Genomic DNA, 12,700 nt, shown 5'->3' on the forward strand with positions numbered 1-12,700 from the left:
AGAAAAAGATGACCCAAGACAACAAATTGGCTTTCTTTATAAATAAAAATCTCTCCGAATATATATATACAATATATATATGCATATCTATATAATTTTTTTGCTAAAAATGTAAACTATAATCAAAATAAAAATTTGTTACCTATTTTTAAGTTTTTATTAAAACGTCAGTAAGTTAACATACAGTGTAATATTAGTCTCAGGTGTACAATGCAGTGATTCAACACTTTCATAAGAAAACTATTTTCTAATAAGAAACAAGAGTAAGTTCAAGAGAATCTAGAAAATGGTCTCAACATTTTTTACAAAGAGGCAATCAGATAAAACAGGTGAATTCATGGAAAAGATTCTCACTTGAGCGTCTTATCATTTTAAATTCGAATAATGCTTTTCAGTTCTCCCTTTGGATTACTTAATCATAGGCCCAAAGGCATGTGAGAATTCTCCCACTGTGAACTCAGGACTAGACATGAGGCACAGTTTTGAAACAATGAAGAGGAAGTCATACCTTGAAATCATATGTGGCGTCTGGGTTTTCGTCGCAGGCAATGACTTCTGGTGCCATCCAGTAAGGGGTCCCGATGAAGGTATTTCTCCTGCCCACTGTTCGATCAAGCTGGGCACTGACACCAAAGTCCACTATTTAAGAGAAGATAAATGAATAAAGTCTTGGATGATTATATGGCGAATAAAATAAATGTGCCTTTTTTTTTAACTGCAGCAAAATAAGCATACCACAAAATTCACAATTTTTAGTTATTTTTACGGTTATAGTTCTGTGTCATTAAATATGTTCACATTGCTGCGCAACCATTACCACAATGCAACTCCAGAACATTCTCATCTTCCCAAACTGAAACTCTGTTTCATTTCAACAATAACCCCCCATTCTCCCCTCTCCCCATTCTACTTTCTGTCTCTATAAATCTGGAATATTACAGATACCTCATATAAGTGGAGTCATACAGTATTTGCCTTTGTGTGACCAGCTTATTTCAATTAGCGTAATACCTCAAGGGTTGTCCATGTTGGAACATGGGCCAGCATTTCCTAACTTTTTAAGGTTCAGGAATATTCCATCATATGTACATGCCATGTTGCGTTTATCCACTCATCTGTGGATGGCCGACGTGGGTTGCTTCTTCCCTTTAACTATTGTGAATGTCTATTTTTAAAATGCATGTATAATGTCTAAAGTATACCAATAAGGAAAGCCCAAAATATTGTATTTGGTTAAACCAAGGGCCCGTAAGGGCCAAATACAGGTGTTAAATCAAAGGCCAGCTTGTTTGCCATCGAAGAGAATACTTGGGGGATACAAAGAAAGTGGTTAAGAGCCAAGTTTCTGGAGTCAGATTGCTTAAGTTTGCATCCCATTTCTGCCATATACTAGTGATCTGAGCTGAGGCTAGCAGATCAAAATTTAAGCTTCAGTTTCCAAATTTGTAAAACGAGGGTGATGATATTGACACAGAGTTGCTGTAATATAAAGGGGTGTGTCCAGGACCAACAGAGTATTCTCTCAACAAGTGACGGTTAATCAGTGATGAGCGAAGCTTCTGAGGATAGATTATTTAGGCAGTCCATACGAACACACGTACATGCACACACAGACACGCACACACACGCCTTCCCTAAGGAATGTGTGTTTTTGTTTTAAGAGGGAATATTCATGAGATGAAAGTTTGGCCCCAAATGCTGAGAAAAAAATGGAAGTTATATATTTTAACAAAAAGACAAGAACAAATGTTTGGGATATAAACATGGGATGTATTTCAATCTCTTTGAAAATAAACAATCATATGGCCAATAACTCCTTTCTAGATGACAAACTGAGTATCTTAGGGATAGCTGTCACTTCGTGCGCTTACTCAGAGATACCAAGCAGATGGAGGGGCTTGTGGAGCACGGAGAGATTCTTGACCTTATCTGGACAATCCCAGCACCAAGGGAAAGGGTTCCCTCTCTAATCACTCCAGCAAATGCAAGCAGGATAACCAGCATGCATTCAAAGTAGAATACTGAACACGCCTTTTATACAGGTGCCCTAGGTAATAATGAAGTCGATGTAAATATAACTTAAACCATATGGGAACATAGCAGGAATTCATTATTCTAAATATGTCTAAATGTGGATATTTTTCAGTTAAAAAAAATGGGTCATCGCTGTTCTCTTATAGCAGCAACAAAGTAAACAAATGGTGAGATATAGGAACCATTTCAAGGTCAGTCACTTAAAAAAAAATTATTTATTTGCTTATTTGACAGAGAGAGACAGCGAGAAAGGGAACACAAGCAAGGGAAGTGGGAGGGGGAGAGGTGGGCTCCCCACTGAGCAGGCAGCCTGATCGGGGCTCGATCCCAGGACCTTGGGATGATGACCTGAGCTGAAGGCAGAAGCTTAATGACTGAGCCACCCAGGTGCCCCAGGTCAGCCACTTCTAATCTAAAGGGTTTTGCTTGAGAAAACCTGAATTATTTCTACATATTAAGCAAATGGTTCTGTCTGCCACATTGTATACCAGTTCACTTGTCAAATGCTTTTAGACATGTTTTGAAATGGACAAAGAAACATTTTCCTATCATTCCTTAGTACAATGACCTTCAAATTCATGGTGACAAATTTACATTCATTAAAAGAAGTAGAACAACAAAACCAACCAGCTGTTGAAATAATCCTATCAATTCCTTTGATTCCTCCACTCACTGGATTCTGTTCTTACCTAGTTTAACTTCTGCATTCTCAGTTAGCAAGACATTCTGCCCTTTAATATCTCGATGAATCACTTTATGCTGGTGCAGATGACTCAGCCCCTGGAGTAACAGAGAGTTAAGAAGGGTTAAGGAGAACGTAAGCCAAGATGCAAATAAATTATTTGGGTTGTCAATGATCCAAAAAAAATGTAAACTCACCCAGAGCTACTTTCTTTCTTTCCTTTTTTTCTTTTGGATACCTTCGTTATCATACTCAGGTCTTCCACATGTGTATAGTGCTGTTCTAAACTAGGTAATTGATCAATATAAACTGAAATACAGAAGCAGTCTTTGCAATGTGTGCTGCTGTATTAAGTGAACTGCTTACATATCAGCTATGATCTAAGGTAGCAACGAACCCACGAGGACAATGATGTGGTTCTAGCATGCACGAGTTTTAGCTAACAGTACTATGAAAAGTGAGGACTGCCTGCATGTGCTAGTTTATAACAGGAACATCTATATAGTCTCCATAAGGAAAACTAACCTGATTTAACTAAGTCCGCCACTCTTTTTTTTTTTTTTAACAATATTTGAATTCAAGAGTTAAAAGTTGCTCACTAAATTCTACTCCTGAAACTAATATTGCACTATATGTTAACGCACTTGAATTTAGATAAAAACTTAGTAGAAAAAAAAAGTTAAAGACTACATTGTATCATATAATTTTAATTAAGCACAATCAAGTATTTCTCAGACCAGTCAAGAAATCCCCCATTGCCTTTAGCCAATGTGGCTCACATTTTAAAAAAGAAAATAGCAGTTTCTATTTCCTTTGTTGACATCTGTAACTGTCATCTTTAGTGCTTTATGAGATTTGTGACTTTGTGTTCAATGTATGAAATGATTATTTGGTGACATCCAAACCTGTGTCCTGTTTCTCCATGAATTACTCTCTGTCGTATTTGTGGTGTGAGTTCTGAAATCTATGGACTTGCTCTAAGGTAGTGATACGTTTCTCAAAGTATAACCTAAAAAAAACTCAAATTGGAGTCTTGAAGCAAATTACATTATGCTAACACTTGCTAATTCAACATACTATATATGCAATTAATGTCATTTTATTATTTATAATTTTCTTTACTTTTAATTTTCCTCCATAATGATGAAACTCTGGCATGGAAAGATGAGGTTGACACAAAAAGAAACAAAACTAAATATCTGAATTCCTGTGTTAGAAAAACTCAGCATGAAAATCTGGATGCCCCCAAAATTTGATCCATGTATACATTCAGGAAGATCAGTAAATGTAAACCATGTGAGAAGCTGGACCCATTGTTTGGGTTTGAAAAATTACCTTTCCTCTCTAGTCAGTTCAGCTCAAAGTAGGCATCAAGCCGACTAAAATGTCTGGTTTTACAACATACTAACATCCTGTGAGTACTTAGAGGGACTGAAGATCTCCACATTCCTTCACTAGCACAGTGGTTGGAAGCAGGTACCAGAGCACATAAGTGAGCCAAACATTGTAGTAAATGAGATCATATGATGCAAGGAGAATTATGTCTAAAATATCTTGTGATTGAATGTTCCTTCCAATGAGCCACCTTACCTCAAAGGCCAGTATCTTCTGGGAAAATATATTGGAAGAAAATAATCAAGTACTGAGTGGTACTCATAGGTTGAGACATCCTGCTGCTTTCAGAACCCTGGAGAGCTCATGGCTGATTCCCCTGGGTTCCCCATTCCAAGGTTCCTCACCAGAGCAGAAAGGTGTATTGCAGAAACAGCCATGAAGATCCAACATATTCTTGGACTCACGGGGGCCTAAATAATTGGCCTAAATAACCCCTTGTGCGTTCTCTAAATGAGTGAAATCCTAAGTCAGAAATTCAACTGAAGTTTACACAAAAGCACCTCAACACTCAAAAATAAATGTCAGATTTGAAGGAAAGCAGCAACCATACCTCCTTGTTTCCCATTCAAATTCTGTCTTGGGCTCAGAAATCTTTTTGCCCACCCCATGCCATGGAAGTTTTATCCTGTTTGCTCTTAAGAGTTTTATTTTTTTTTATCTTTTATATTTATATCCCTAATCAAGCTAGAATTAATTTTTGAATATGGTATAAAGCAGATATCAAGTTTCATGTTTTCCCATGACTCTTCAGTTGAACATGCACTATTTACTGAGGAAAGTACCCTTGCACTCATGCTTTGCAGTACTTCTTCTGCCATAAATCAGGTGTCCTGATCAAGTGAGTCTGTTCCTGGACTCATGATTCTGTTCCCCTGACCATTTGTCTATTCTTGTGACAATACCACTCTGTTTTATTTACTTAGTAGCTTTATAATAAGTCTTGCTAACTGGCAGCATAAATCCTCCAGCTGTCTCCTTCCTCTTCAAGATTGTCTTGCTATTCTTGGCAAGGCAATCTTTAAAACTCACCTTGTCATTATCCGCAGCTATACCTAGAGGGATTTTGATGGGGAGTTCATTGAAACCATGGATCAAACCAGGGAGAAATCACTTCTTCAAAATATTAAGTATTCTTATCTGTGAAATTGTATACACCTCCATTTTATTAAGGTCCTCTTTAATTTCTCTCAGTAATATTTTGTGGCTTTCAGTGTAGAAGTTATTCACACCTTTCTGTAAGTTTATTTCTAAGTATTTGACTTTTATGCTATTAAAAATTTTGTTTTTAAAGTTCACTTACTGTTTTGTTTTGCCTGATGTGGTTTGAATATTTTTAATGTCTTGCATCTACCCATCCATCCACCCATCCATCCATTCAGCAGAAGGTTGCTGCAGATTTGCAGCACATAATCTTTCTCTCAAAAGTGCATCTTGGACACATCATGAAAATAGTTTTAACTTTTATTCCCTTAGATTAAGAAGGAAGAGCTTATAAATTAGATTGCCAAGCACATCTAGTAAGAATGTTCAGTGAATACACATTAGCCTCCAAATCAGTAGCAAGAGATAATCCAACTAGTCTGACTGAACTAAAATATGACCAACTATTTTCTTCTCTCTGAATTGATCTCAGTAAATATGACACCATTGTCCAGTTTGCCTGATTGAGATCAGTGGGCAAAACTGGACAGACATAGTCATGTCCAGTTATTTTGATCAGCTTAACAGACAAACTCAAATAATTTTTTTTAAATTTAAAATCAGTTAAACTAGATTCTATATGCTAAAATGGTAAATATCATGTAATCCTTAATCTCGTTATAAACTTTCACAAATGGACAATTCAAATGGAGTGATCAAAATACCTCTAAAAAAGTCATTTCCTAAGTGAGACCTTATCTCTTTGATCTAAAATCAGATTTCTAATTGGAAATATCATGGGAAATGAATCCTATGGTAAGGGAAGTCACAACGTTAACCCTCTAAATGAGAGTGCACGTAGCCTGTTCAGAATGGCTCTCGCCTTCATGGGAGCAGACCCTAAAACTACCACTACCACCATCACTGTTAGAGTAAAGCTTTAAACACGTATGCAATACTTTTGTGAATGTTAGCAGAAGGTTGCTACAAAGTTCAATGCCTCCCAAGAGACTCTGTGTTGTCACTTACTCGTAAGATCTCCCTGCAGATGTATGCAATCCACTCCTCCTTCAAGGTGTTACCTTTCGTGTTCTTGATCAGGTCAGTGACAGAGCCAGCACCACAAAACTCCATCACCAACTGGCAAAGGAAGCAAACATGCCATGATTATAATCACACTTCATAGCTTCCACTGGGTTAAGAAAGCCTAAGTCATTCCAGCTGGCTGCTTTAGAATGTCGTTCCTATAAAAAAGAAGTGATCAAACAACAGTATAGAAAACATAAACTTATATCTTAATTTTTTTCCAAATGATAGAAAAAAAAGATTATTTTTAAATTTTCCAACCTAAAAATTATAATTGGAAATCGAGGAAAATCCCCATATTCTAAGTATTTTTTTTTTTTAATGAGGGAAGCTAGGTGGTTCAGATGTAGTTGAGAATATCTCTGTGTTTTTATCCAGCAATTGATCTCATCTTTCCTACAAAAGTAGATCATTCCCCTGTCTCAAAGAACTATAGTTTTCTAGGCAATCTGACATTAGGACAATAAAGTATACACTGTTTATGCTATTGGTTTGTAAGTGGCACTGTAAACTGTCAGAATGGGGACTGTTTTTAATTAACTTCAGCAAATGTTCACAGGAGGTTAGACACATCAAATAAATTCAATAAACAATAAGCCTTAATTTAGCACCTTTCATCCAAAAAGCTTCAAGTTCTCTATAAATATAAACTCATTACAGCACTCAAGCAACTTTATCAAACAGGCAGAAAATAATCACCTCTCATTTAATGGGAAAATAGAGACAAGAAAAGGAAAAGCAATTCATTCGGTTTTACATTCACTTTCTAGCATTAAGAAACATTCATTTTCTTACTTTCTCCCTTTTTTTTTTTCAAAAAAAAAATAGAAAAAAGAAAGGTCATCAACAAATGGCATCTTATTATTAAGTACTTATTTTTTTGTAATTATATGATAAGAATTCAGAATAACTAGCAATCGATCTCTGACCAGACACTAGAAACAACTAAAGTGGACCCACAATGAAATCACATTGATGGTTTTGGCTTTGTCCAAATGTACATTCTTAACATCAACACCATGTATGCCTAGTAGAAACTCAGTGACACTCATGAAGTGAGTTTCATGAATGCGTTTCCAGTGCCTTTTCTGACTGGTCTAATGATTCCACAGAAGGTAGGGAAACCCTACCATCTTCTCGAGACTACCAGAGGGAGTAAAGAGACTTTCTGTAAGGAAATTTAAGAAGTACCACAATAGACCATACTGCAACCTAGTAACAGTTGTAAAATGATCACAGGTGATAGGAAGCTATCAAAGACCATAGGTCATGTTAGAAAGAACTCAAGTATTAACCTGAAGAAGCTCTCACTGGCCAAAGATGGGAAGATTTGAGCATCGATAACAAGAACAACTGCAATGGCTTGAAACGCATTAAACTTACCCAAATGCATTAACAAAGTGATAAATGGAGGGAAAGAATCAAGAATTTGTATTGCGATTCTTATACAAATTTTAGCACTAGATAATTTGGTAATTAAAAGGGGCAAATCTTCTCTTTATAAAATGCAGACATTCCATGTAATAAATGAAGAGGACATTACAGAATCAAATTATCACTATTTTATAGTCCCTGACAAACTAATGAATTTAAGCACTGATTCTCAATGGCTGTTAACATAATAAACATAAGAAGTAACCAGACATTATTTGTTTCTTGATTAGCATAATAGCATCACCTAAGAAGTAGCCTTGCCAGAAACAAACAAATAACAAAAAAACAAACCAAAAAACCCCAGAATCTGATCAAGCGTCTGGTTCCCACTACCAAATTACAGAAAATTCAGAGAACTGAGGAACATGTTACCTCATGGGGATACAATTTAGAAAACCTAGAACAGGAAATTCCACAGGGCAAATGACCTTTTTACTTCAACAAATAAACTGCAAGAAGGAAAAAAGAAGATGGAGGGGATATTTATAGACTTAAAAACATTAAAAAGATATACCAACAATTTGCAAGGGATGCGACTTATCCGGGTATGAGTTTTTCCCCCAAAGCTCTTAAAATTTTTGAGGCAATTAGAGCTTTGAATACAGACTAGATATTTGATTATACTAAAGAAACATGAGGGTTTTTGAAAGTGTGATAATGGTACTGTGGTTATGTAAAAAAAAAAAAGAGTTATTTTTATGTTTTTTAAAGATTTTATTTATTTACTTGACAGAGAGAGAGAGATCACAAGTAGGCAGACAGAGAGAGGGGGAAGCAGGCTCCCTCCTGAGCGGAGAGCCTAATGTGGGGTTTGATCCCAGGACCATGAGATCATGACCTGAACCGAAGGCAGAGGCTTAACCAACTGAGCCACCCAGGCATCCCGATACCCAACTTTTCTATCAACATGGATGGGACTGGAAGAGATTATGCTGAGTGAAATAAGTCAAGCAGAGAAAGTCCATTATCATATGGTTTCACTTACTTGTGGAGCATAAGGAATAACACGGAGGACATGGGGAGATGGAGAGGAGAAGTGAGTTGGGGGAAATCAGAGAGGGAGATGAACCATGAGAGACTTGGACTCTGAGACTCTGAGAAGCAAACTGAAGATTTTGGAGGGGAGGAGGGTGAGGGGTTGGGTGAGCCTGGTGGTAGGTATTAAGGAGGGTACATATTGCATGGAGCACTGGGTGTGGTACATGAACAATGAATTTTGGAACACTGAAAAAATAAAATAAAATTACAAAAAAAGAATACATAAAGGATACTTACAGATCAACAACAAAAATAAAAATAACATAATTTAAAAATGAGCAAAAGGCTTGAATAGACATTTTTCCAAAGAAGTTATACAAATAACCAACAATCACATGAACTGATGTCTAACATCAATAGTTCTTAGGAAAGTGCAAACAATGGGATAATCAGGTGATGGGCATTAAGGAGGGCACGTGATGTGATGAGCACTGGGTGTTATAGGCAGCTGATAAATTGTTGAACACTATATCTGAAACTAATGATGTACTATATGTTGGCTAATTGAATTTAAATTAAAAAAGGGAAAGTATAAACAAAAAATCACAATAAGATACCACTTTACACCTATTAGGATAGCTACAATAAAAAAAAAAGGCAGGAAATAACAAACGTTGCCAAGGATGTGGAGAAATTGCAACCCTTGTATACTGCTGGGGGGAATGTGAAATGTTGCAGTCACAGACAGTTCGATGGTTCCACAATAGGTTAACACAGAACTGCATTATGACCCAGCCAGTCCACTTCTGGGCATATGCTCTAAAGGATTGAAAACAAGTATTCAAATAAAAACTTGCAATCGAATGTTCAAAGCACCAGTATTCATAAAAGACAAAAGGTGGAACTAACCAAAATGTCCACTATCAGATGAATAAACAGAATGTGGTATATCCATATAGTAGAGTATTATTCTGCTATGGAAAGGAAGGCCGTAGTGATGCCTGATACAACATGGATGACTCCTGAAAACATTACACTCATTGAGAGAAGGACCAAAAAGGCTATGTACTGCATAAATGCATTTATATGAAATGTCCAGAAAGCAGAGGAGTGACTGCCAGGCACGATGGGGAGGGAAGAATGGTGCTGAAGGGGTACAGAGTTTTCTTTTGGGGTGATGGAAAAGTTCTGGACCTACATAGCGGTAATGGTTGCACAATACTATGTACTTAAGGCCACTGAATTATATATTTTAAAATGATTAAGATGCTAAATTTTATGTTATACATACTTAGAATTTAGAAAAAGTGAGATGAGAAGATTGGTTTCAAAATAATAGTAGAAGGGAAGAAGGGGGTGACATGTGTTTGGGGCAGGATGGGTGGTAGCTGAGCTAGTTTGGGGCACATCGGTATCCATTATATTGTTCTCTTTACTGTTGTGTGTTTGGTGGATTCTCTATAACACAGAGTTAAAGAAAATCCTATGATGTAGTGATAGGCAGCAGGCCAACCAAAGGAACATCCTTGCGTAGAAAGAAAATATCTTCTCCAATGAGCAAAATAAGTTTGTGCCCCTTCTCAAATCCTGTTTTGAAGGAACACAGTGACCAGACCTCCCACAAATGCCTCCATTGCTCGTCTATCAGCTGGAGAATACGTCCCACCACTGAGCCCCATTAGGCCACGTAATTATAGTTCCCAAGGAAAGCAGTGGAAGCCCAGTGGCTCCGGTCTTTTAAAATTAGATTGGACAAAATACTTTCAAATATTCAGTAGGAAACAATCCGGCCCTAGCCAGGCACTAATGTCAGTGATTTCTATAATTTGCTTCTCTATTCAGCTCCAGCTGAAGGCTGCTAAAGTCTTTTCATCTCACTACGGAATGAAATGATTGTTAAATTATGTAATGGGATTTAAAAAAAAGAGAGAGCAAGCGAGAGAGAGAGAGAGAGAGAGCAAGGAAGAAACCAGCATTTGCCAGCAACTGGATCTTGGAGCCGCACAGCAACACAGATAATTACCTCCACCAAGCAGCAGGGACCCTCCCTCGCCACAAGTAACCTCATCACATTAATAAACAGAAACAGGGCTCAACATGCCAAGCCCAGCAGCGGCAAGTCAATAACTTCCCATCCCACAAGCAAGAAATGATGGATCATTAATGTTCTCCCCAAAAGAAAGTTCTAAAAGAGTTGGCACTGGGGCAACACTACTTGCTCACATTTACTGAGAATTTGCCACGTGCCAGGTGCTGGGCTCAGTGATTTGCAGCTACTGTTTCATTAACTCTCTTTCCCTTCAATTCCCTTTTCCTTATTTACTTGGAAATGGAGCTTAGTTATGCGGGTCTGCAGTCTTACCCGGAGTCTATATACTCATTAAGTACGTACAGCAGAGTGAAAGCATGGTGATCTCTCAAGTATTAGTTGTGTGACCTTGGGCATGCCTGTTTTCTAACCTCCCTGGGCTTTGCACCCCACCCCCAGCACTGTAAAATGCAAAATAAAATAAAATAAAATAAAATAAAATAAAAAATATGTTTGATGTGAATATTGTGTGTCCGTGAGTGTAAAACTCCTAGCAGCCCCAAATCTTAAACTATACTTATCACTTATATCTTAAATTATATTTATTACTTTTTTATCTATTGCTCTGTTTGTATGTTCAGGGGGAAAAAATGACAAAGAGTTTCCAACTTGAAAGATGGTACCAATAGCTTCCCCAAATCCACTTCACCTTGGTGGTGAAGAATGACTGACAGGTGCTTATAAAGGGCATTGGGTACTTATGTTTCTAAAACTCCTATTAATAAAGAAGCACAAAGGAAACAAGTCCTTTTTGCAAGCTTGTATCTCATGGCAAGAAGAAACAGATCTTTTTATTTGGAAGGCTGACGAGGTGGGAGGAGAGATTTAGAAGGAATGGGACATTTGAAATGCTCATTCAACGCCACCTAAACAACTTGGTCAGAGAACAGGATATTCCTATGTATCACTTAGGAAGAGAGAAGGATGGCTAGGTTGAAGGTGAGGACAGAACCAAACTCATGCAGGATGGGGGTCGGACCTGGACCTAGAATTGGAACCATTCCGCCGAGGAGATATTTAAGAAACAGCACAGTAGGGACGCCTGGGTGGCTCAGTTGGTTAAGCATCATGATCCCAGCGTCTTGGGATTGAGCTGCACGGCCGGCGGGCTCTCTGCCCAGAGGGGAGCCTGCTTCCTGCTCTCCCTCTGCCCCTCCCTCTGCTTGTGTTTTCTCTCTCTCTCTCTCAAATAAAATCTGAAAGAGAGAAAAAGAGAGAGAGAAAAAGAGAAAGAAAAAAGAAAAAAGAAAGAAAGAAGGAAAAGAAAAGAAAAGAAAAGAAAGAAAGAAAGAGAGGAAGAAAGGGCGGGCACACTGTAGTGTAACCCAATTTAAGAGGGTAAGGGTTGCTTGGATGACTTGGACATGGTAGTTATTTTTATCTAAATCAAAAAGGTAAACTTTTAAGAACAAAGTGTTCTAACGTATGTCTGAGTTACAGGTTGTTCATCATGTATTTTTGCCAGTTGTCTTCTATTTCTGACCAAGAAGATGTTTTTTCTTAGATGTTGTAGAGGGAGGGGACATTATTTAAGTAAAAGATCTTGGGTCTCAGCTGGGCGCAGGGGGAATTTCGGAAGCACTGTCTGAGCCAGCCCTAAGCTCACCTCTTCATCGGGAGGGGCCTTCAGGAGGGAGTCACCTGCTGTGGTCACTTGTCACCTGCGCTTTCCAACCCCAATCACCGCTGAAGGAAATTTAAAACGTTTATCCTTAGAGCCAGTGTAAGAAGCTTAGAATGATTGCTGGGGTCCTTACAGTAGTTGCTTATATGCTAGTTAACTGGTTTTAAGCTCCCATAACTTGAAACAATGCCTCATGATATTTCAACACTGCAGGAGCTAGCCAAAAATAGCTTGATTA

The 12,700-nt window shown here is 37.8% G+C and overlaps 1 protein-coding gene across 8 annotated transcripts in view; it reads right to left on the reverse strand.

The window, feature by feature from the left end:
• Positions 1–12,700, reverse strand: part of TNIK (TRAF2 and NCK interacting kinase) — a 380,814-nt gene that overhangs the window by 119,123 nt on the left and 248,991 nt on the right. For all 8 annotated transcript variants that reach the window (XM_013058317.2, XM_013058316.2, XM_013058315.2 and 5 more), the window contains exons 5-7: positions 6,281–6,391; positions 2,724–2,814; positions 509–639 (exon numbers count right to left, since the gene is read on the reverse strand). In XM_013058317.2, the coding sequence (XP_012913771.1) occupies positions 509–639; positions 2,724–2,814; positions 6,281–6,391 (333 nt within the window). The remainder of the gene's footprint in view (positions 1–508; positions 640–2,723; positions 2,815–6,280; positions 6,392–12,700) is intronic.

The sequence above is a fragment of the Mustela putorius genome, unplaced genomic scaffold (genome assembly GCF_011764305.1).
Source record: "Mustela putorius furo isolate JIRA1106 unplaced genomic scaffold, ASM1176430v1.1 tig00003834_pilon_pilon_pilon, whole genome shotgun sequence".
In the NCBI taxonomy this organism is placed as follows: domain Eukaryota; kingdom Metazoa; phylum Chordata; class Mammalia; order Carnivora; family Mustelidae; genus Mustela; species Mustela putorius.